This window comes from Choloepus didactylus, chromosome 3 (genome assembly GCF_015220235.1).
Source record: "Choloepus didactylus isolate mChoDid1 chromosome 3, mChoDid1.pri, whole genome shotgun sequence".
Classification (NCBI taxonomy): Eukaryota; Metazoa; Chordata; class Mammalia; order Pilosa; family Megalonychidae; genus Choloepus; species Choloepus didactylus.
Genome location: NC_051309.1, coordinates 44,945,477 through 44,971,987, shown reverse-complemented (window position 1 = coordinate 44,971,987; position 26,511 = coordinate 44,945,477). Strand labels below are relative to the sequence as shown.

Sequence of the window (26,511 nt, the reverse complement as noted above, 5' to 3'; positions counted from 1 at the left end):
ACAAATTGTAAATACATATGTATTTTTTATGTATTTACAAACTATTTATGCATGTTTGTGTGTTTAAGAGAAATTGGTAGAACATTACTGACAACCAGTAGTGGCCTGTTTGATCAGTTCATAAACAGATGACTATAGAGATGGGAAGAGGTAACACTTTCTTGGAGAGGGAGCATTAGGTGTGGCTCCAGAATTCCTGATACTAACCATAGCAGTTTTTTTGAACTTGATATGTGACCTCAGACTAGTCATTTACATGTGCATTGATGTTTTATAGCTGAGCAGAGCCCTCTGCTTCCCCCTCTCCCCCAATTAGAGAAAAATCATGCCTTTTAAAGTTACGTTTATTAGAGGCCTTTTGCTTCTTGAAAGACGGCAGCTTTGGAAACCACAGGCAAGTATGACTGCTATTTTTCCATCAGCCGTGTCTTTGGTGCACAATTTAAATAAATATTCCAAGTCTGTGGTTTTCAGAGTGTGGTCCCCAGTTTGCCAGCATCAGCATCACCTGGGAATTGTCAGTAATGCAAATACTGGGACTCAGCCCCGACCTACTGAATCAGACCCTGTGGGGGTCTGTGTTTTAACAAGCCCTGCAGGGGACTCTGGTGCACACTCACGTTTGAGAATTATGACTTTAAGCAGCTTATTCTTGAGCAGTTTAGACTCCTAGAGATACTTCCACCAGTATCTCCACAAGTATAAACACTCTTATTATGAGGAAAGCATTCAAAATAGTTTATCTCTGCCTGGCCTCTTGCTCCACAAGTTGTAATGTACTTTCACTCTGACTGTTACTATTCTGCAACCTCCAGATCACATTTATGAAGGCTTATCTGGGCCAGATATTGAGCTAAACACTTGTTATGGCTAATCTCATTTCATTCTTCCAATCCCCCTTTGAGATTGGAACTATAATTATTTCCAATTTGCAGGTGAAGATTAGAAATTAGGGAGAACTTCGTGACTAAGGCCACACAGCTGAAAACGAGAAGAGCAAGAATTTGAACCCAGGCATTCTGTTTCCAGAGCCTACAGTTGTAATGACAGCTTCCAAGTACACACAGCAAGAACACACCAAATACATTTCTATCTTGAACAATAATTTCCGAAATGCTCCAGTGCTACTAAATTTTATTTTTTAATCATCCAACGTGGGCAAAGCATGAAGTAAGTTCCCTTAATTCAACAGCCTATTAAAAAATTAAAATGCCTTACAACAGGTAAGGAGATATATAACTAAGACAATAAAACTATTTAACAAGGCTTAAAAATATCCATTGTCCTCTCTATATTACTTATGTATGCAGTTACCAAGTTCAAGGAATAGAGCAGAACTAAAATCTGCCTAAATATGCCCAGTTGCTGACCCAGTTGTGAGACTTTTTTTTTTTTTTTTTTTTTTTTTGCCTATTCCTTTTAGGGCAGTGGAATTGACCTATTTGAGACAAATCCTTTAAGACAAGATTAAACTTGTTTCCACATTAAGGAAGTAGCATCCACTAGTAACAGTTAGTTTCCTCCCAAGTGCTCCCTGCTATTTAGATAGAGCCCAGCTTAGCTCCTAACCACCAACAAAGGCTAACGGAAGCCAGCTCAGATTCTGCCAATGGTGGCTTGGTACAGTGTGCATCCTTGCAAAGAGAAGTAAAAATAACTCTCCAGCCACAATGAATCTATGCCATCCTCTCTTTGCCTAGGCTGTTAAATCTACAAAATGTATAAGGGAAGGAATATAAAAACCAAACCAAAACAAAATAAAACCAGAAACCTTATAGTTCTTGTCTCCTGAACTCTGGCTGCTCCTGCATCTACACAGAGGGAACTCACATCAGTAAAGCCCAGGGGTCTATCTGTTTTGCACAACAATCCCATGGACCATGGAATTCTCAGGACCCAACCCTCCCACTACCTGCATCTCTAAGGCCTTCGTGGGGATTGCACCTGGGTTTCCTATCAGGATAAAGGGACGCAAGTTGGAATACTAAAGAGTAAAGGGGTGAAATCATAATCAATATGTGATCCACAATGTACTGCCATTTGAAGACCCTACACACCCATATTTTAATAGACAACCCCTCCTACTTCATATTAAACATATTAAAATATATCATATGAAACATTAAAATGTATCTTCAGCCCATATAAATATACATATGTTATGTTTTTTTATTGCTGTGAAGAATTTGTTGAAAGAGTAAAAATTTTTGGCTCTGAATAAAATGTTTAATCTATGACAGTTTCTGATTTCTGAGTAATCATCATGCTCACCCAGGAATTATTATGGACAAAGAAAACCTGACTTTTTCACAAAATTATTTTCAAATTAAATGGAAATTTTAGGTAACTAAAATGGACAATTAATGAAGTTGATACATAGATTATAACCTTCTTAGTAAAGTTAATGATTTTGATTTTGTAATTGTTGTTTTATATTTTGGTACCAATAAAAATTTGTTTACAGTTGCAAACATTTGTATAGGCCCTATTGTGCCTGTAGTGCCTGACTGATAAATGGCCTGGGCAGCTGGCTTGGCCAAATAGAGAATGCAGCCTCGGCCTTCCATTCTGAACTTACTAATTCAGCATCATGGACTCTGGAAAACACCATGGCTAAAGGAACATCAACATAGAGGAACTAATCTTCTTTTAAAATAAAGACTGGTTCATTATAGATGGGCCCAGACAGGACATGTGGAATTGAAAGAAAACATTTCCTTTTCTTTACCTTGAGAATTGAGATTTGGCAAATGTAGTTGGTTGGTTTCAGGCATTTTGTCCAGAAATGGAAATGTCAGGGTTGCTTCCGGTTCTGGAGATTTTGGCTTTCCCACCTGGAACATGGGTAACAGACATAAACATTGCAAGGATTGTCCATTAAATGCACAGGTGAAATAAAATTTAAGGACCATGGCTATTACAGAAGTCCAAACATTTAACTTTTAAATGGAAAATTCTTACCCCTTCCTCAAACCCCTTCATGTTTTCCTGCATTAATATAGAGGTCAATTTTTCAGAGAAATCAAACAATAGTATAAACATTTGATTACTTTTCTCTAAACCTAGCCAACAGTATTTCATCTCTGGAATAGCACATCATTTTCTTTCATTTTCTTATTGATCAACCACATGTTCTCTTCTTGGTACTACCAAATACTTCATTTGTAAGGGCAGGAAGTAAGATATTTCACATAAGATAATTTAAAACCAAACCTTACTCTGTAAGTGCTAAAGATTAAAGCAATATGATCTTTTAATGGATATTATTCTCAAAATACTATACAACCCCCCACAAATTTAATCAAAGCACATTGAAGACAATATCCTTTGCTTGTTGACATAGAAGCATATTATAAACAATCCTTTGCTTGTTGACATAGAAGCACATTATAAATAATCACTGCTATAGCAATGAAGCCTTCAGGGGTTTGGCAGGTGTTAGACTCTTGTCCTTATGGTAAATAGTTTCAAAATTACAGGCTTTTAAAATTCTTATGTTAGTGTTGTTAAAATAGATTTTATTATTGCTATTTTATTTTATTTTTTTTCTCCCCAAACTGAATGGCCTTTAGTAGAAGCAACCTTCTGCTTTGCTGCTTCTAATTCACCAACTGCTGAAAAACCAGATTACCAAACTTGTTAAAACAATGTCTAAAATAAGAGTCAGTAGCAAAGGTCTGAATGAAAAGCATGGGCTGTATCAGTTCATGTCCTTTCAGCTTCCTGCATGACTTTCTCTGATTCACTCTCAGGCTGGCGGCTGTGTTCCCAATGGATTCATTTGATAGCCAAGGGACTATCAAACGGGGCTGTACAACATCTGTCTCATCACAAGCTTATCTATGATTTGGTCATCAGGATAATTTAATGTCTAGAATTTCTTCTTGATAGGATTTTGTTTTTCTTTAGGAATATGTTTGACCTTAAGTGGATCCTGAAGAAAATGCAGTTAATCTCTGCGTTTTGCATTATAGAGGTCAACCAGATGTCCAAATGAACTTCGGAGTTAAATATACAGCAAAAGCTAAGGCTTAGCAAAGTTGAGAGCCTGAAATCTTAACCTTATACTATTTCCTCAGTAGTGGAGATGGATGAAAACATGTCTCAAATAATGCATGGTTGTAAATGGAACAGTTGAAGGTCTGCAGAAATACTCAAAATGACCACTATGCAAAAGGATCAGCTTGCGTGCATTGATGCTTTGCTTTATAAAGGGAACAATCTCAGGTGAAATAAAAAAATAAAAGCTGTTGCAACCACTGTGATCAACATTCTCTCTTGAAAAGATGGGGCTCTTTTTAAGCTAACCATACAGTAGGGAAGGGAAAAAGGGGGGAAATTTATATTGGGTAAGTGAGTTCAAAGACACACCGAGATCACAGACAATTATCCCATTTGCTAATTAACTATCAGGGGCTCTTAACCTGGAGTCCCTAGAACAAAATCCAGGGGAGTCTCTAAACATGGTACTACTTAAAACCAAGGGTATCTTGGTAATCTGGTATATTTTATTTTTTGCATTTAAAAATGTAACAAAGAGGTCATGGCCCAAAAAGATTAAGAACACCTGAAAATAATTCTTTTCAAAGTAAGGTATATGTGCTCTAAAGATGAATCACACAGATGAGGTTATACAAATGAGGTATGTAGATGAATACTTTGTGGTTGTATTCATTTTGTTTGATTTTTTTAAAAAAATCTAGCATTGACATTAAATTTTCTTTTCAGTTTAAACTTATATGGGAAAAAAGTGAGTTTGGGAGAATAATAAATAAATAATGGTTACAAATGGAGTGTGGATATGGCAAAAACTATAAAGGCAGGAAACCCTGATTGCCCTCAATGTCTGACCTACGGTTCAGGCCCCCCTAGAGTTTTCTGTGTATATATATATAAAAAAGGGATAGCCAGGCACTGAAATACTCTATTAAAGGCAAATCTGAGGCCCTACTAAGGACACGGCACTCTGAGCTCCTTAAATCTAGGGGCCATGTCTTGTTCGCTGTTGAATATCCAGTGCCTAGTGCAGTGACCATCACATAGTAGGTACACAGGCAATGTTGGCTTAGTAAACGAATGGATGGACTGGAACTAGAAGTGGTAAAATTTTCACTTTAAAGTCACACCCCCAATTTAGGGTTCATTTTTAAAGGTGAAGTACCACCACATATAGTATGCCAGTTGTGTTAAATCAGTGGTTTTCCATTGTGGTTGTCCACTAGAATCAGCAAGGGAACTTTTAAAAATACAGATGCCCAGGCCATGCCCACAGAGACTCTGATTTCTCTGATCTGGAGTAGGCTTAGTATTTAAAAAATTTTAAAGGGTAGCCAAGGTTGAGAACAACTGATATATACATAAATGAAGACTTTTAGACTCTGTACTTAAAAACAAATCAATCTACTATGAAGAGGAAGACTCTGAACAAAGAATAAATTTAATTGAAACAAGTCATTAAAAGTCATTATATCAGAACAATAATTTTCTAAATTTCTGGTTATTCAAATCCAGAGGCATCAGAAATACCATTGCTGTAAAACAGGTAATTGTTGGAAAAAGAATATTTAGGAAGCTGACAGGTTAAACAGCAGATAAGCACTAAAACCTAACTGCAAAGCTTTATAACTTATATCCATATTATATTTTTCTTTTAAATGTATCACACTCTTCATAATTAAAAATTAATTACCTAAAATAATTTTTAAAAGCTGTTGAAAGAACGTATACCAACTGTTAACAACAGAGGGGTAGATTTCAGTGACTTCTGCTCTCTTTCTATACATGTTTACTTATATATTATTATATATATTTATATATTACTTGATATATCTGTTACATATTTATATATACCACTTTATGATTTTAATTTACATATATTACTCTTTACATATTTATATATGTTAAACTTTTTACAATGAAAACAAAGTATATTTGTATTTAGAAAAAATACAAATTAATGTCAGGAAAAAAGATTGGGAGAGAAAATAAAGCTTCATTACTAACAAACAGCCCTAACAGCAGCCAGCAGCAATGTGAAGCCACGTTAACTTCTGAATTTTAAGCACTTTTACCCACTATGTACTTCACCTTTTGTGACAGCACCAACTCCACCTTTCCACTCATTTCATTTTCTGGTTTCTTCTGGGCTTTTTCTTCTGGCACAGTGTCCTTCAGCTGGGGGCTGGAGGAAAGCTCCACAAAGGCCACGGTTGGGCTGGACCGAGTCATGGTTGCTGTAAAATGCTGTGGCTCTGAAATGAAGTTTCATTCAGAAAAATAAAGAAGAAAGTGAAAACCATATAAAGGACCATTTATCCTGCAATATCACCAACTGCATTTAGACCTTGCCCTGGCAATAAGTATTACAGTATGATGATGGCTATAAAAGACTCTAAAATGTCTGAATTCTCAAGGCTCTTTCATGGTATTAGAAAACAACATGTCACAAAAACACATCAAATAACCCCAATATGACACTTTCACATCAAAAATTTTATTTCCCAGTAAGAGTCACAGTTTATATCTGAATAACAATGCATGAAACAAAATGCTGGCATGAAATATATAATGATTACGACAGTTAGGGATGGAAGAAAGAATATCTACAAATATTATCTAGCCAAAATGACCGAGAGGCCGCCTGACTCTTTCCTTTTGTATTTTAATGCTCCTTTTAAAATCACATTTTCATAATTGGAATGTGTTAAGGATTTCATGAAATATATCGTACAATGAAAATAAAGTGTCCTCTAATATATGAAGAAGAATTAGTTACACTTAAGAGTGAATAGAAAGTTACCACCTGAGGGGGCATATCAAAACAGGGAGGTCAATCTAGTTTGAAAAAGCTAAATTTTAAGTAATGACATTGAATTTATTTTAAAATGGCATTTGAAAATAATTTGGCATTGGAAGAGGGTGGGAGGTTTCTGTGTTTATGAATGGGAGAAATGGTTTTAAAGTATTGAGAAATGCCACTTTAGGAAAACCAAGGTCCTTTTATCTAAGCAATGGATACCGTACATTCTTGATCACTGTTTGGGCTTGTGACATCACTTTAATCTTTCAAACTATTAATGAGCCTCTCAATGCAGGGTCAATTTTTATTATTTAAAAACTCCATGTCCTATCTATTGCTGCTACTGTGAGTTCGAGTATGACCCTCAATTTTTAGCATTATTTGTAGGGGAAAATACAGTCTGATTTATGATGATAGAGATATATTTTCAAAACACAGAACAACATAGGGCAGTAAAAACACATGGGTTCCTATGTTTATAGCAAGATTAATCATATGATCAGAATTTCCCTAGGAAGTCTCTAGGTGGCAGTACAACCACACCAATTGAAGAGCTACCTTTCAGTGGCTCAGTAGGAAAAATTTTTGACTCTATTTTCATTATATCTTAAATGTTATCATGACGTCCATTATATCTTAAAAGTTATCATAATTTACCCTAAAACTAGTCTATCATGAGACAAACCTGAGGAGGCAAGTTCTGTGTTTCCTTTTTCTGGTTTCCCACCATCATTCTCATCATCTGGACAATACAATTCAGCATCCTCCATGTTTGCCTGAAAAAGAGATTTATTCCTCCTTAAATAGATTGTCCCTTTTAAGGTTCTAAAACAGTTAAGGATGCTTTTGTTTGGTATTAATTTTTAGGCCAATACAAGGGGTTGCTCATGTGAATTCATTCTTTTCTTTTTCTTAGGCAGCTTCATGGTGAGAGTCTGGCTTTGGCGGAAGGAGACACTGACTGAGATAAGAGAGGTGTGGGAGCAGCACCGCTTCAAGAAGGTACACAAGCATCCACTACCTGCCCCCCAACCCATCTAGGATGGCCTCAGATGCACATTTCCACGCTTTCCTTCCTTTCACCCTAAATTTTCAAAATCACATCCATCATCCACTTGTTCCCAAGTGCCTTTCAAGCTGGCTTCTGGTCTCATCACCCACTGAAGTGGCCTTTTCTGAAAGATTACAATTAAACTCTCAATAGACTGTCCCAGGCATGGCTGGCCCTGGCTTCTATCATTTGGACATTTTAAGCTTCTTGAAGCTGTCTCCCTCCTGCATTCCCAGTGACCCTGTCTACTCCATTACTGGGGTTCTGATTGTCTCTCTCAGGCTATTCTTCTCTCACTGGCTCTTATTCCTTTTCTTCTCATCAAAATATGAGTCATTCCTAAAGTTTCAGCTGTGATTCTACTTTCCTCCACCTTACTGAATTGCCCTCAACTATATCAATTACCCTCATCAGTTCACCACTAAGTCCACTCTATTCATTTATGAGCTGTACTTCCATCTCCAGTCCTGAGAGTCCATCAAAGCTTCATTTCTGCTGAACTGACTTTCTGTTTTATAGTAAATGGCTCATGCTCGACATGCCAAAAGTTACCTCCAAACAAGTCCCTCCTTCAAATTTGACTATTTCCATTTATGGCATCAGTTCTTTTCATTAGCAAATTAAACTCTGAGTGGTTCTGTACTCATCCCTCGTGAGCATCCATCATTTGCCAAGTCCTCCAGCCAGGACTCGAGCTTAGCCTTTTCTCCCTCGTTCTTCCACTAAGGAGTCCCTCTGATTAGATCTCACTGTCTAATCCTCTCACCAAGTACTACCTCAAAAGTATCACTTGTATGCTTGATGGAATTTATAATTGTAAAATAAATTAGAACAACCTAATTGTCCAATAATAGGGGAATAGCTGAATGAATTACTTCCTTTATGTCCATAAGGGGAAATATTATGCAGTCATGAAAAAATCAAGGTGTCAAACAATATTTAATAAATATGTGAAAATACTTATCTAATATTAACTAAAAAATGTACACTGAATATGCAGTGTGATGATTACATGTATAAGATTATATATATACACTAATAAATACACATCAATGCATCTGCCTAAAGGTACATAAAACATGTATATAAAAAGACAATAAGGAATAAGGTGGTATATGGGGAAAAATACACCCTAATGTAAATTATGGACTATAGTTAATAGTACAATTCTAATAATTTTTCATCAGTTGTAACAAAGGTACTACACTAATGCAAAGTGTCAATAATGGGGGGACAGTAATATGGGAACACTGTGTTTTTGACATGGTGTTTCTGTAAACCTACAACTTCTCCAATTTAAAAAAAATTAAGAAAACAGTAAGGCAATATACAAAAAACATTAACAGGATTATCTTTGATGTGCTTAAATTTTGGAGGAATTTTTCCCTTCTTTTGTATTATTTTTTCCATATTCCAAAAGTTCTACAATGAGTATGTATTGCTTCTGTAATCTGAAACCAAAATCAATGTAATTTTACATAGGATTTAATTGGGAACAAATTGACTCCAGAATGAAATTTGAAATTCTCCTGCTGATATTATAGTAGTTGCTTGATAAAAGTGAATGATAGGTTGTATTAAATACTGGCTAGATAGTATACCTTGACAACCAAGGAGAACTAATTAATGACTTGTCGTTTTTTACAGAACTTTTTTGTAATGAAAGGGCTAAAGTTGAAAATGTTTTAGTGTGTATAAGATATTTCATAAATTTAAAAAGGTTTTAAGACAAAGGCCAGAACTAGTTTTGAAGCAAAGGCATTATTAAATACTTTGTAAAATATCTTGTGGATTTATTGGTCTTTCATAAGTATGTACTTTTTACCCATAAATCAAAATATGTCTCCCAAACCAGAATGAAAGGCTTTTGAAGTTAATACATTGGTGGAAATTGTCAATGAATTTTTTAAAAACAAAGAGAATTTAAGCAACAAAACTTTCAAGCTTCTGAAAGATTTCACAATAGTATTGTGAAGCAAAAATATGATTTTTCTTTTGGAGGACAGAGTAGTTTTGAGACCGTAATGATTAGATGGGCATTTTCTAATGACATATAACCATGTATCAATTCTGGAAGAACTTAATATTAAATTAAAATGCACTTTTACAACCCTAGGCAGGAAATTTAATGGATTTTTTAAACTTCTTAATATATCAACAAGCCTGGGTTGAATCTTATTAGGAGACTTAACGAGGGAAATAGTTAAATAAACCAAAGTGTCTTTTATTGTATTTAAAGTTTTATATACATTTATACTATTTTAAGAACAACTGCCAAGGTTAGTAGCATTTGTAGATCAACCAGTTTAGCATTACAAAATAATAAATTGTGTTTTATAATTTAAAGTGCTTCCCCTGTTCTCACCTAGAAATGTTATTACATGACAATATTTTGGTTTGCTAACCTCATATGTAAAATACAAGCAGAAATACTGATTTTTAGCTTTTTTTCCCCCAAAATGGATTAGATTATAGAAAACCAAGAAAGCTGAGACTGGGAAGCAAATTTTTAGTTCAATATTGATGACGAAATGCTCTTGAAAACACTAGTGTTTCTATGACTAGAAATAAAATAACTACAAAAACAGAGTGAAAGATCCTCCCCAGCTCTAAACTTAACAAAGAAATGAGCAGATTTTATTGTATCTAAATGCTGTTAATTTTACATTGTATTATTTTAGGTATTGCTAAGAAAGAATAAACACTGTCTGTTAAATACAAAACACCATTGATTGTAAGATGGAGATGTTAAAATGCGAAAAAAAAAATGTGCCGCTGGGAATTATATATTATTCCTTTAGAAATAATATATATGCAAAGGAGACAAAATTCTCAAGCATTCTTGTAGCTACAAGTTCATTAAGGAATATTTTAGGAACTCACCACATTTGGTAGTCTGTTATCCATTCATGACTAATGGAGAACTTCCACTCTAAAGAATTCCCACATTTCTGAATACATTTCTACATGGCTCAACATTCAAATACTGAACACTATGATTTGAGATGGTCAAATGATAATAACGACAGCAACAATAGTAACCACAACTCTATTTATTGCAATTACTATGTGTCAGTGCCTTTGGGGCACGTGACATGGATTACCTCACTTGATTCTTAGAGCAGACTTACAGGTGGGTACCGGTATTATTCCCTTTATTCAGTTGAGGGCTCTGAGGTCCAGGAGGTAAGTGACGTGCCAAGGATCACACAGCTAGTAGGTAGAGGAGGTGGGAACCCTGCCCTGGGTTGGTAACCTCAGTGCTCCATCACCTGGGCTCCACTCACTCTATTTTCAAGCTATCCCCAGGCATTCAAAGGTTTCCATTGGTAAGAATTAGTCTAGGACCTGAGAGGCTCAAGTTTACTTCTGAAATTATTCAGACTGCCTTTTCTATTTTCTTTCCCTCCACTAGCTCTCATCTACTTATTTCTGCAAAAGATTAGAACTCCCTGGAATCTCTCTTTACAGGAGGCTGCCTAGCTAAGACTACATCCCAGGGCTGGCTTGAGAGCAGATGGCTCCCCTCCATCAACCCTTCTTGGGGCTTCAGATCCAGCCCAGGTTCTGAGGAAGGCTCGTGTCTCAGGAGCCCCAGCACAGATCCTGGCGTACAGCAGACATGTAATCCATGCTAGGTGAGCAAATGTCTTATGCATTATTTATGGAATTTATACTCCCAGGCTTAATTTAAATGCATGCTAGTCATCAAAATCAGGCTGAGACTGGAAAAATATTCAGGATAAATTAAGAGAAAAAGCAAATTGCAATACAATATGAATAACATGAGCCCACTTAAAAAAATTTACATGCACTGAGAAAACGAGAGGGATACACACTAAAAAAATCTTAACTATATTAACTTCTGTGTGGCTGGAAGAATAGGTAGTTTATGTTGTTTTTATAATTTTCTGTATTCTGCAATGTATATAGACTACATGTAATCAGAGACAATTCTCAAAGCTAGTTTAATTAACTTAAGTCTGTATACTCCATCCTGGAGGTCTGTTCCTTTTGTACTTGCACCATTATTTCAGAGGAAACGAGTTAAAAGTTGGCAGTTTTAAGACCAGTCCTGATAGAGCTTTGCCTCAAACAAACTCGCCTTACTGGAAAAGGCACTTTCTGACCCATACTTTCCTTTGGCTACAGCTAAACAGAGAAGAGGCCCTCCTTTCTCCAATCAGTAACTCTCTCTTAAGAATGAAAACAAACAAATAAAAACAGATCCCTGGACCTGAATGAATGAGAGTATAGAAAAGATGCACAGGACTCAGCCAGGAGTTGGCAACCCCTTTAGGGGACTGAGGACGCAATCCAAACTGGCGCGGGTGCCCAGCTCAGCCCTCAGACAGAGGAGGTGGCAATTTCCTGGCTCAAAAGGGACATAGGCAGTCACAAAACCTACCTGGCATCTGGCTGCTGGTTTTAATGAGAATCTTGTTGGTGGGCTGGCCCTGAAAGTGACATTGGAAGGTGGATCTGGAATAGGAGGCAGGAGGGCGAGTCCAGGGCCCTAGGGCTTGGGTGGTAGTCCCATTCCTACCACAGAGGAGCTGTGGGGGTTCAGACCCATCATTAAACCTCCAGAGAGGGGAAGAATTGATGTCCAAGGCCCCTCCCCAAAGTACCATGCTGTGACTCTGAGTGATTTCCTGGCTGCAGTCTTGAATAACCTCTGTGGAGAGGAGCCTGGAAAAATCAGTCTATTTATGCCTTGTCCCTATGACCAGTGCCACAGAGGCCAGATGTGTGTTTCTCCTTTCACGTTTATACTTCCAAATATCTGCTGTCACTGGAGGGAAGAGGATGTGCACAGAGGATCAGGTCTCCATGGCTTAAACTTTTCAAACCAACAATAGGAGGCTCTGATCTAGGTAAGATGGGGTAAGTTTGATCTTTTTTTATTTTGCCTGATGTATGCTTTCTTGAGGTCTGTACATTGTTCTGTACCTAAATAACTTTAATGATTTTAAAAGAGCATTATATCTAATGATCTTACAACTACTTCTAGAAAGGGAAAACAAAAAGGGTTTCTAAAGAAATGTTTGTTGACATTTGACATCTAAAAGGAATTTGCAGTTGGTCTCAGTCATAAGGAAAACAGCACCTACTCAAATGCCTTCACCCTGCTCTCACTGCAAAATGAAATGCTTTAAGAAAGATGTGATTTTCCATCTTTCTGGGTCAGAAAACATTAGTAAAATACTGAATTTTCAAGAGGAATGCCCATAGTTTTATCAAGGTAGAAAAACAGACCCACCTCATTAATTACTTTGAGCAAAGCAGATGAAGTCGTTTAGGTACCGAATAACTGAGCTGGCCCAGGCTTGATGAGGGAGAATTGCTACAATCCTGGGGAAGGTGCTGGCCGGCAGGGGGACGAGGGCGGCCTCATTTGGCATGAGCTGACAGTAGGAGTGGGGTGGATGCCAGGGAGGTCAGGGATGGGAGTCTTGGGAGCCAAGGTGGCGGGAAGAAGCGAGAAATGGGAAGAGTGAACAGAAGGAAAAGCAAAAAGAACTGCAGGAAAAATTGTGCAAGTCTGTGGAGTCGTGTGAGTATCATCTTCTGGAAAAAGCCGTTCAAATTTGCAGATTTTTTAGAGAATTACAACTGGAATGCCTGACAAGCTGAGTTGGAAGACTATAAGGAATTCATCTCATTTGTATGAAATAAACATCTGTTCAAGATGGGAATTTTGATGATCTTACTTTAATCTAAAAACCTTTGCTTTTTTTAGTTTCTGAAAAATGTATTATAACTGTCTTATTCCCATTTGTTCTATGACAAAATTAAAAACACGCTAAGTGGTCCATCTACACAAATTCATACAGTAACCAGCCAATGCATAGATATTCCTATACCTCATTTTATTGTGCTTTGCTTTATTGCACTTTGCAGATTTTTTTTTTTTTTTACAATGAGGTGGCATCCCTGCATCAAGCAAGCCTATCAGCACCATTTTTTCCAACAGCATGTGCTCACTTCATGTCTTCGTTACATGTAGGTACTTGCAATATTTCCAACCATAATTATTGCTATGGTTATCTGTGATCTTTGATGTGACTATTGCAATTGTTTTGGGGCACCACGAACCACGCCCATGTAAGGTGGTGAACTTAATCGATAAATGTGTATGTTCTGACTGTTCCACTGACTGGCCATTTCCCCACCTCTTCCCCTCTCCCCAGGCCTCCTTATTCCCCGGGACATAACAATATTGAAATCAAACCAATTTATAAGCCTATAACGTCCTCTAAGTGTTCAAGAGGAAGAGTCGGACATGTCTCACTTTAAATCAAAAGTTAAAAATGATTAATCTTAATGAGGAAGATACGCTGAAAGCTGAGATAGGTCAAAAGTAGGTTTCTTTGGCCAGTTAGCCAAGTTGTGAATATAAAGGAAACATTCTTGAAGGAAATTAAAAGTGCTATTCCAAGGAACAAACAAATGACAAGAAAGTGAAACAGCCTTATTGTTGATATGGAGAAAGTTTTAGTGGTCTGGATAGAAGATCACACCAGTCAAACATTCCCTTAAGCCAAAGCCTAACCCAGAGCAAGGTTCTAATTCTATTCAACCCTATGAAGCCTGAGAGAGGTGAGAAAGCTGCAGAAGAAAAGGCTGAAGCTAGTAGAGGTTGGTTCATGAAGTGTAAGGAAAGAAGCTGTCTCTATTAGATAAAAGTGCAAGGTGAAGCAGCAAGTGGTGATATAGAAGCTGCAGCAAGTTAACCAGAAGATCTAGCTATACAAAATAACAGACTTTCATTGTAGATGAAATAGCCTTCTATTGAAAGAAGATGCCATCTAGGACTTTCATAGTTAGAGAGGAGAAGTCAATGCCTGGCTTCAAATTTTCAAAGGACAGGTTGACTCTCTTATTAGGGGCTAATGCAGCTGGTGACTTTAAGTTGAAGGCAATGCACATTTACCACTCTGAAAATCCTAGAGCCCTTAAGAATTATGCTAGATCTACTTTTTTTTCCCTTCTAACATGAGAGTATTTTCTTATTTTTTATATTTAAAAAGGGATCTGTCTTCCTGAGACAGAACGTCAAAGGAAGCATTCCAGGCCACACTTCCTTTTGGTAAATGTTAACCAGTGTAAATGTTTACTTATGTGTTATAAATCCAGGGATATTGGGGGAGGAGGGATGATTTCAGAAGCAGGTGTCCTGCCAGCAAAAGTTAAAACTTAATCTGCTGTTTTGGGCATCTGGGGGAGGATTGTTTATAATTAATGAGCCATGCTAATGAACCTGGAATCAGTAGACAGAGACTTTTTGCCCCGTTCTGCAAATTCCTGCACCTTGTGCCCACTGCTCACTGGAAGGGTGCAGAGGTTAGGATAGCCTATTCAGGAGGTCAGTGGATGAAATGGATAGGGGCAAAACAACATGTAAAAGAGCAGAAAGATAAAGGGAGGAGTGAAATGACATTGGCGATAAGTTCTAATGATCACAAAAAGTAAAGTCTCCCTTCACCACACCCAAGGATGTGATGCATTGAAAAGGAAGAGCTCGGGGATTGGCCTGGGACACGCACTACTGTGTGCTCTGCCTCTGCTCTCTAAATGGAACAAGGCCTAGATGACAACACATCTGTTTACAACATGATTTACTGAATATTTTAAGCCCACTGTTGAGAACTACTGCTTAGAAAAAAGGATTCCTTTCAAAATATTACTGCTTATTGATAATGTACCTGGTCACTTAACAGCTCTGCTGGAGAAGTACAAAGAGATAAACGTTGTTTTCATACCTGCTATCACAATATCCATTCTACAGCCCATGGATCAAGGAGTCATTTCAACTTTCAAATCTTGTGATTTAAGAAATACATTTCATAAGGCAATAGCTCCCAGAGATAGCGATTCTTCCAATGGATCTGGGCAAAGTCCATTGAAAACTTTTTGGAAAGGATTCGCCATTCTAGATGCCATGAAGAGTACTCATGATTCACGGGAGGAGGTCAAAATATCAACATTAACAGGAGTTTGGAAGAAGTGGATTTGAACAGTCATGGATGACTTCGAGGGGTTCAAGACTTTAGTGGAGGAAGTAACTGCAGATGTGGCAGAAAAAGCAAGAGAATTAGAGTTAGAAGTGGAGCCTGAAGACGTGACTGAATTGCTGTAATCTCATGATAAAACTTCAATGGATAAGGAGTTGCTCCTTATGGATGAGCAAAGAAAGTAGTTTCTTGAGATGGAATCTACTTCTGGTGAAGATGCTGTAAACATGGTTTGATACGACAAGAAAAAAGGAATTAGAGTATTACCTAATCTTGAAAAAGCAGCAGCAGGGTTTGAGAGGATTGACTTCAATTTTGAAAGAAATTCTACTGTGGGTAAAATGCTATCAAACAGCATCATATATGCTACAGAGGAATCTTTCATGAAAGGAAAAGTCAATTGATGAGGCCAACTTCATTGTTGTCTTGTTTTAAGAAATTGTCACAGCCATCCCAAACTTCAGCAGCCACCACCCTGATCAGTCAGCAGCCACCAACATCTAGGCAAGACCCTCCACCAGCAAAAAGATTATAACTTGCTCAATGCTCAGATGATGGTTAGCATTTTTTAGCAATAAAGCAGTTTTTAATTAAGGTATATAAATTTTTTTAAGACATAACATTGCACACTTAATAGGCTACAGTACAGTATAAACGTAACTTTTATATGTACTTATGTTAAATACAAACTGAGGCTGAGGTAGTGTAACTTGCCTGTGGGGCAGGGTGTGGGGGGGGGGTGGGGGGCGAGTGCAATACAGTGCTAGTATTTTAGGAAAGGCTCATTTTTTTGGTAATATTGAGGAAAAAATAAATTCAAATAGAAATAGAACTGATAGTGTGGCAGGAAAACACTGGAATAACTCTGAAGGAGACATAGAAAATCTATCTGTAAGTCACTAAACCCTGATAAATTAGTACTCTGATTAGATAACATTTTAAATCCTTTTCCAATCCTGGATTCTTGGAGTCTGCATTTACACTATGATGTGATTTTCTTAACAGAAGCTGATATTTTAAAATGCAAAAGAAAATATGTTTTCACTGGCCCTTTAACAAAGATACTGGTTATACTGAAAGCAAAAGCTCTAAAATATCTTAGAGATAACAAAAAAGAACAGAAATGGCCAGGTCCGCCTCTGCAGAGGGGGCCCAGAGGGGGCCCAACACTTCTGCCTGGGGTGTACGGCATCTAGTCGTTCTGATCGTCTCTTCCCCCAATAATCTCCACTTGTGGGCTCCTCACCACTGTCCATGCCTTTGCCTCTGCTATTCCCAAAATGTGAAATAGCTTCCTTTCCTCCTCCATTCCAATGCAAATCCCACACTTAAGTCGAGTTTCAAAATCCTTATCCCCTACAAATCCTTCCCCGACTAATCCCAACCTACAACGATCCTATCTTTCTTTGCCATCTTATATCCCTCTAGTCTTCTTATCAAGTAATTTAGCACTTCATTATATATTGCTCTATATAATTTTCTAGCTGCTGTATGAAAATTGCTTTCCCAGCAAGTTTATAAGTTTCTTCTTCTATTTCAAAAATGGGGCACAGAGTAGGTCCCTCATTCATGCCTAGCAGCTAACCGTCAACCATCTACAGGATATTTGCTATATCAATCTCATTACCTTAGAGGTGATTCAACTGGGGATGATCTGGAGTTTGGTAATATCAGCAGATACAGCTGGACTATTAAAAAAACAGAAAACCTTAACTTAATTCAGGACCTATTTCTAAAGTAAGTGAGCCATGGTCCCAAGTGTTTCAACTGAGAAAGACAAGGTAGAAAGAAACCAAGGAGATGGCATGATTCTATGTAAAAGTGCTCGTGCCATCCCAAGAGGTTGGAGCTCCAATCTCGCCGCTTTCTCCCACTGGATTGCACAGCCTTCCTTCCTGGCGGCTCTGCCTCTTGTTCTGAATTAATGTTCCTGCCTACTTCTGCTGCTGTGCCCTTTGAACAGTTCCAGCTCGCCCTAAAGGAATTGTGACATTTCAGTGGTGGGTGAGGCTACTCCTCTGTAGAGAGTGTATCTGTTGGAAATGTGTTTTTTGGGAAGAAAGACACTATTTAAAAAGAAGAACAGTATTCCTTTGACAGCCCCACAGACTTGGGCAAATGATTTAGAAAAAAGGAAAAAAAAAAAAAGTTCAAGCTGGTATCACTCCCTTGGAGGATCTGAAAAACGACTTCCCGTTTTAAGCTGCTCCCTATATTTTGCCATAACCAATTCATTCAGCTTTTCCAATGGCAATACACTGCCTGTAAGAGAGTCATGGAGTGCTTTCCTTGGAACAGTGAAGAAGAAAAGAAAATGAGCTGAAAGTTTACTGGAGAAAGGATTCTGTTTAAACGACTCTTGGGAGGACACATTTTGAGTGGAAACCTTTTGGTATCACAGGTTGCAAGTATGAAGAGTGTTTTAGTAATGAGCCAAAGTTCTGTGTAGTATGGCTAAAAACTTTGCTTATAGTCTAATAAAAATATATACAGGTAGAAACCAACTCAGAAAATAATGTCAGTCCCTGCCATAGTTAATTCAAGAGATGAAAGTACCAGAGACAAGGTAAAGAAATGCTACCACATCTTCAGAATCACTAGGGTTTATTTAGCTAGAAATTATTCCAAACTAAGCAATTTCTCTACATACTGAGACTACTCAGGATCGCCTGTTTTCTGGGAAGAAAATTGACAAAGGCCACCTATTTTTCAGAATTCTCATTATATTAGATAAACTGAAACAAAATGATTTCTTTCAGATCATCTTATTTTGCTTCTCTTAAAATAAGATACTTGTGAGGGTGTGTAATCAATGTGAAATCACAACTGTCTCTGTACTTTCAGGGAGCTTAACAGTTTAACCATTATATGCCTAGCCTTAAAAGAGAATAGGTTATTTTTAAAAATTTTTTTCATCATAAAAATAAGATAAATGTTAATTATTGAGAATGAATGTATTTTTAAGGGAAGTTTTACTTTCCTAAAACAAAACAAAACAAAACAAAACTACTTTTCTTCTGTTCCTACACATAGCATATGTGCTTAATGCTATATGTCTCCATATAGGATGGGTAAAGCTTTTTTTCCAAAGGATTAAAAACTTAGAACAAGAGAGATTAAATAGTTGGTTTAGGAAGTCTAGGTTTCTTCACTTGTTTCTTTAACTTTTGTAAGAGGTGATATCTATTCAGTCAAGGGCAGGATTTTCCCTCAATTCAAACAATACATGGCCAGTGCGTAGAACTGATGGGAGGAAGAGACGTAACTGACAGACTGATAGTGGAACCCTGAAGATTTGTTCTTATAATTAATACGCTGGGCCTGACTACGCCCTGGGTTCCTGTTTTATGTGGTAGGTGTTGTGGGCACTTGCACTGTAACTTTTCCAAAGTACAGTGAGAAAGAGCTATACTTGATAGTATGTGCAAAGGGCCTGTGACGTGATAAATGGATCAACCAAACTGAAGAATGGAAAGTGTTTATGAAGGGAATTTAGAGACTGCTCATCACAAAGTATAGCAAGAGAGAAATAAGAACAGAATTCCTAACCTGTTCCAGAAAATTCCATTACTACAAAGTCTAATCAATTTGGGGGGCTTCCAATTTAAATTTAAGAGCATTAGTTAATGTTTACTCCACCAGTAAAGTTCTCACCATGCTAGCAGAACTCCACATTCTGTTTGATGATGATTTTCTAAGAACTCTTCAGAGGTGCTAACACTTATGCAAATGAAAAGCAAAATTAAATTCCAGGTTGAGAGCCTTAGCATTTACCTGGATCATAACTCTGCTCCCAGAGATTAGAAAACACGTTGCCAGGGTGAGGAAATTATTTTGGTCTATTCCAACCTGAACCTCTTTCACAGAGTTTGAGCACTGCATGGAAGAATTGCATCCTCTCAACTGCTCTGAGAAAACATAATTTTATTCTTCAAAAGACAAATCAAGAGATAAGAAAATTAACACCCAGTCCCACTGGGTGGGTTTTAGCTAGCTGGGTCACTGACTCTTAGTCCTGGAATTGGAAGATGTTTCCTTCTGAACCAAACCCTTCTAGGTGCTGGGGGAAATATCCAGAGAGTTTCCCACATCATCTAATTATATTTCCTACCCAAACTCTTTAAATTAAAACTGCAGAAGCTTAGCCTCTGGTGAGGACAAATTAGACTGAACAGAATCCAGCTTTCACCCTGAAAGCTGGCTGCAACTTTGGAAGTGACGGCTTTGGTCTGATCAGCAAAGCCAGCATGAATTTCTAGTGAGACATCTAAGAAATCAGAATCTTCATGATGACTTTTTATACTCCAAAGCAACAAATATGATGTTAATGTGAGTTCTCTTCTCTGTTGTTCTTCAATGACCTTACATTTTTATCTTGGCCATTCAGTAGTGCTTCTAATTACTCTGTGCTTGAGGGGCTAAGCCAACAAAAATTAATTTTATTTTTATCGAGATTTTGTTTTTCTAACTAATAAGAAAGTGACCCTTTTATACACATCCTGTGGGATGGAAAGCCAGGTTCTGATGGCACAATTATTTTCAAATTCATTTAACTACTCTAGGTAAATCCAGAACAAATAGGAAACAGTAATTAAAGAGTTTTTAAAGACTCTCTTATTTTTCTGTAATGTTGGGCACCGACAATGTAACGATAAGAATACCTCATTTCTTGTTCATAAATTATATTACACCTTCTATTATACCCCATATAAAAAGAAATGACCATTTTTCAAGACCTATTTTTTTTTTTTAAAACAACAGAATTATCCCAAAGAGGAAAAAAAGTTTGTATCTTACTGTCACTTCTTGGGGAACAGAAATTGGCTTCTTTATGTTGATCTCAATGCTACTGTTGTCTTGTTTCAGCTCCACCGGGGACCCATCCACTCTGGCCACCCCTTCAAACATCTGGGATTTGGTTAATGAAGGGGCAAATGGCACTGTGGGACATTTTCTTTCCTTCTCCTCCTCGTCTCCATGAGCCATTTCTCCATTCATGCTGACTTCCCCATCTACCTATAAAAACCAGAATGAACAAAAAACATGCTATTCCCCAACCAAAGACTATAACAAAATAACACGAGACTCATCCTAAGAGATTATCATTTAATAATCATAGTCCAACAACAATAAGATCTCTCATAGGTTTGGATTCACTCTAGAAATTAGGACTTCTTTAAGTATCACCTATTAAGGGCTTATGCAAATAGCAGCCTTCTTTTTGAGCCACTTCACTTCGGAACACATTTCATGTTCACCTTATTTATAGTTGTTCTTTATTTCAAAGTATAGAAAAACCAGAGTCTTAAATTCAAGTACATGCCACCTATTTTGGTTCCAGTAATTTTTAATTTAAGTTCTTTATGCTATCAAAACATTTTCTGAGATTTTTTTTTTCTGGTTAGCATGTAAAGTAGGTGGACTGACATCAGTTTAAGAATACTTTATAGGTCATCCTGTGGTGATAAAGGGGGCAATGGGTAAGTTTGTTTTGAAGCTATGATGCAGAATGGGGAATCTATGCTATATTTATAATAAATACCTATTTCTAGTCAATTTTAAAATCCCATTTTTTTCGAGAAGAAGACCATACATATTAAAATATGGTTGTTTTGCACCCATGTCCGGGGGAAGCAGTAAGAACAAGAAAAGAGGAGCAGAGAGGTGGTTAGCCTGGCTTATTGGAAGGCATCAAGAAATCTCTATCCTGAAGTTTGAGGCAGTATGGAGTGGTTAAGAGAAGGAACTCTGGAGTCTAAGACTGAAATCTGCCTCTCCACTTAGAGACCTTTAATAAGATTCTTAACCTCCATGCTCAGTTTCCTCTTCTGCAAAATGGATAATAGCAATATCTACCTCAATGCTGCAATGAGGATTTTACGGATTAATAAGTGTGCAGAGTTTAGAAGAGAACCTGACACATTTTAAGTAGTTAAATATTAGCTATTATTATTACTAAGCATTGTAAACATTTTTTTCAAAAGAAATAACGGAAGTCAGATATTTGTTTATTTACCTTAAGCCAGTATTTTTTACACTTTATTGTCAGTGACCCATAAAAATAAATTTAAATCATTACTCAGCACACATACCTAAATATATCGCAAACAATATTTACCTTTATTGTGTGTGATGAACTTTTTTTTTATTGTATTCTATTCTACTTTAAAAAAATGTTGATTCCAAACCACTAAAGGGATTTAATGACCTACCAATAAGTGGCAGCTCTTGGTTTGAAAAATACTGCCTAAATCCATTTCCTTCCTTTACTCTTAATCCTGTTTTACTGGGAAATTGACTGTATTCTCTGCTGCATGACTCCTGGCACCACACATGAACACATATATATACACACACACTCTCATACTTCTTAGCTTCTTTCCCGGCTTCATCTGGTAACAACTGCTGTATTCACATATTACCTTTGACCACAACTGCCCATCCACCCACTCAGTTGCGGGATGGAGAATGGGGTTGAGAGCCATCGGCTGTGAGGTCCACCACACGGCAAGAGCGGTCTTGAGCTCTAGGAGGGCCTCTACTCAAGTTCCCCAACACACACCTCCGTGAACACTCTTCCTCAGGTCTCGATACCATCCCGCCACAGTATTAAAGGACAGGGTATTCTCAAAGCCAAATTTGTGCCCTAGACTCTTCTATCCTAATTGTCCTGTTTAAATGATCATCTTGCACTCTTTACATAAAGGAGGAGAAATGAACATCTAGATGATCCGATCAGATGCACTGGGTACAGTTAAATAAACATATTATCTAGGTAGGCTAGGGCCCCAGGGGGAACTGATAGAGAAATTCTGACCACGTGGCCAGTACCTAATGGCAGGTTTCTCTGAGGATCCGGGCTCTAGAGGCTTCCCAAAGCCAGCAAACCAATAGCCCTTGCTGGAGTAGTGCACGTCATCTTGTCCACGTTGTTTGATGAATGTTTATGATTGTAAATAAGGGGAATTGGAGGGCAATGCACACACCAAATGACACGTGTATCAGGAGAGGCTTAAGTTAAACTAACTACAACATGGGCAGCTGGCTTTTAGAGCTTAGGAGGTTGGCCTCAAATGTAGCAGGCAGGTAACACAGATGACATATTAGAAGTGTATGGAAGGAACACTGGGGACGAAGTAAAGACTCATGGCCCAGAAAAAACAAAGCCTAAGGCCCAGACCTCTCACACACACATTCTAATTCTAAATTAAGCCAACTGACTTTTGATTAAGAGCTTTTCCTGCTTGTCCTGCAGTTTGAACACTTCTATGCCTTTCAGAATAGGTGGTTCCTAGGCTGGGATGAATCAAACCCTATTGGTGCTAGGTTAGCCTGAAAAATAAAGATCAAACCACAACAACACTCTCCCAACAGTATTCCACCCCAAAAACGTCCCTGGGAGAAAAGAAAGCAAACTCTTGCCACAAAGTCATCTTTCCTAATTCTTCTGTTTGAATGATCACATTGTACAATTTACACAAAGGAGAGGAAAGTGGAAATACAGATGATCTGATCAGATGCTTTGGGTACAATGGTACATAAACATGTTCCTTACCCCTGTTCGCTTCAACATAAAACCTTCATTAACTATCACAGACATTCATCATAGTAAGCCCTAGGGGAAGGAAAGCTACTTAGAAGGATGCTGAGCATGTGTGGGCATGTGCATATCTGTGTATGAGTGTCTGTCTGCATGCTTGGTAGCTCATCTTCTCAGGGCAAATTCTTTAATTTACTCAATCCACACCTACCAAGTTTCTATTATGTTCTGGACACCTATGCCAAGCTCTGGGGAGGAAGCTGTGAACAACAAAGACAAAGCCCCTGCCCTTTAAAGGGGTGAACATCTCAATTCAATCCAGATGAGAGAGACAGGATATTTTTCTTTTGCTCTATCAAAACATAAAGCTCAGATTTTAAAGATACATTTGAAGTTATTTAAGCACAAGTCAGAAAGTATGGTTTGGTGCCTTCTGAAATTCAATAAAGAAAATAAACAGCATCACATTGCTCAATTAGTTTAGTTCAGCAAACTGTTTTTACAGTCACAATGTGTATGTCTCCTAGTGGTAAATTCCACCTCTGTCTTCTATTATGAACCCATGTGGTGTGCAGGGACAGTGAGAACTGATTTTTCTTTATAGTCAAAAGAGCTTTAGACAAAGGATGACTGCTCCCGGATATGAGGCACAAATCCTGGAGTGTGAGGAAATGGAAAGATGATTGGTTGTGTCATAGGTTCTTTGATTTTGGAACATTATTTTATACATTTGTTGGTTAAAAACAAACAAAACAAAAACAAAAACATAAAAAACAAAAAACAAAACCTAGTTCCCCATCTTTCCCTATAATTAAAAAAAATAATAAAAGAAATCTTGTATTATCTGAGGACCAAGTACATTCCATGTTCCCATGTGTCCCTCGTATTATTATTTTTTTGCAATTGTTGCATCTTTTTGGATATGACATCAACTCCTTCTTAAATGAGAGGTAGTGGAATATACTTCCATTGAAACCAAAGGCAATTAAAATTTTGTATTGAGGACTTGTAATACCTTCATATAGCTGGAGATACCTGAGGTGCTACTAAATTAGGGTTGGTTACCACTAACTATAGAAAGACTATTTCATTATATCAAACTAGAAAACAGACTGTGCTGATGGAGGTGACTCAACTATCCATTTTACTGGCCTCTATTATGCCTAACAAGAGTAACTGAAGGAAACAACCCTTGGGGATGTGTAAACCTAAATCTCCTGAGACACATAAACTTCACAGTTGTAAATGTTAACGCATTTTGCTTCTGTTTGGTAAAAATAATTGCATTTTTTTTTTCTTTAGGTCAGAATGCTTCTTTTCATTCAATAGCTGGAGTTCAATTTTGTTTCTACTCTCAAGGAACTTGCCCTACCTTAAAGGTCTTCAGAACCTCTTGAGAGTTTTTGGGCTGGGCATAAGGCTTGGGTGTCAGCATAGGCACTGCTTTGGGAGTGACAGTTTTGCTTGGAGCCCCACTGCCTGCTGACGTGCTGGCATCCAGAGCACTCGTACGAGCAATGGTGGTTTCAACAGTGGCAGTGAATTTGGGCGGAGGCAGTGACTGTTGCCGCAGGTACTTCATGGGGTTGGGTTCGTTTGCTGAGGAGGATAAGTTTGGCTCTGTTGAATGGCTTCTCTCCAGGATTTTTGGCATCTCCAAGCGTTCAAGAACAGCCTCACTGATGGTGAACCTCTCAATGTATTGCTGAAGGATCCCCTCTGCCTCCTCTTGGGACCGTGCATTCTTATATGCTTCATGCAACTCTCTCTCTCTCCGCTCTCTAAAGGAAGCAATAATAGAGTCAGCAGTCACACAAATTGCAAAGAAGACCTTGGTAAAAACTAAGGCAGAGCTAAAGGGATATAGCCCAGGGGATGTAAAATACTGGTTTAGAGCCTTGGTGAAAGCCAACAGTTTTTAGAAAAAGATAGCATATCTAGATAATATTGTGCATTCAGTAACAAACAACAGGAAGAACCCACTTTTCTTGAACAATTTCTCTGTAGGTTTTGATGCTTTTCCTTCGCTCACTAGTCCCATCCTCTCCAGCCAGTAACTTCTCCATTTTTTTCCTTTCTTCCTCTTTCTTGATTAAGTCCTGAGAAGCACTTCTTCTGCGACTTTTCCAACGAGCCAGGTCCTGAGGGGAGAGAGGTATATAATATTATTTTCCAGGCTTGCACATAATTCCATTTCTACTCTTTGGAGTTTAATGAGCCCTGACTATGGGCACTATGCTAGGGCTTTCCCATAAAACCAAAGTGAGTCTGGTTGAAACCAGAACATCTCAAAGGCAGAAAACATCCATATGGCATCTATGACCCATAGCAGGGCAGAATGTTTATTTAAACATGGCAATGTGAAACATGCAAACATATTCCACATGAGTTGTCAAATTTTAGAGAAGCCCATCACAGTGTAGTTATATGAAACTTCATTTCTTCCTGTTTATACATGACTTCCGCATTGTGAATGGAGATTACTCTGACTTTGCTGACAATAGAATGGTGGGGATTAATCACACATCAATTCAGTTTCCTCAGGGAGGGAAGAAAAAGTGGAAGAAATTGGCTTTTGGGGTTTTACAGATCACCACAAGTCCTATGGGCAGTTACGGCAAAGTGATAAAGAGTTAGGCTTCTGGGTCAGATGGATGGGACTTTGCAGTTCTGGGAAATAATCTCAGCTCTATCTCTTCCATGCTTTGGAATCTCAGGCACGTTTCTTAGCCTCTGTACCTCAGTGTACTCATCTCTAAAATGGGCATGATAAGAGCACCTACCCTCAGTGGCTTGCTGGAGGGTCAAATAAGATGGCACATGTAAAGCGCCAGGCACCAGTAAGTGCCCAATATATTGCAGACAGAATTATTACTAAATTTTATCAACTTTCTTTTTTTTTTGACTAACAGCAGAATGAAGATCGCAATAGCTACCTCAGAGTGCTCTGTGAAGATTAATGAAATAATCAGTTCTCCCTCCTCTTATCTCTGTCTTCAAGCTCTGCCACTGTCCTGGATCTTTGCTCTCAGCACACGAACAATCTCAAGGCCCTCACGGGGCTCTGGAGCCTTCCTTCCCTGGTTCTAGTCCTGGTTCCCCC

General features: G+C 37.9%; 1 protein-coding gene across 19 annotated transcripts in view; it reads right to left on the bottom strand.

Moving 5' to 3' along the window:
• Nucleotides 1-26,511, bottom strand: part of LIMCH1 (LIM and calponin homology domains 1) — a 354,085-nt gene that overhangs the window by 27,444 nt on the left and 300,130 nt on the right. For all 19 annotated transcript variants that reach the window (XM_037829692.1, XM_037829674.1, XM_037829678.1 and 16 more), the window contains 6 exons: nt 25,392-25,549; nt 24,781-25,189; nt 20,666-20,884; nt 7,485-7,575; nt 6,088-6,251; nt 2,729-2,834 (listed from right to left, as the gene is read on the bottom strand). In XM_037829692.1, coding sequence (XP_037685620.1) covers nt 2,729-2,834; nt 6,088-6,251; nt 7,485-7,575; nt 20,666-20,884; nt 24,781-25,189; nt 25,392-25,549 — 1,147 coding nt within the window. The remainder of the gene's footprint in view (nt 1-2,728; nt 2,835-6,087; nt 6,252-7,484; nt 7,576-20,665; nt 20,885-24,780; nt 25,190-25,391; nt 25,550-26,511) is intronic.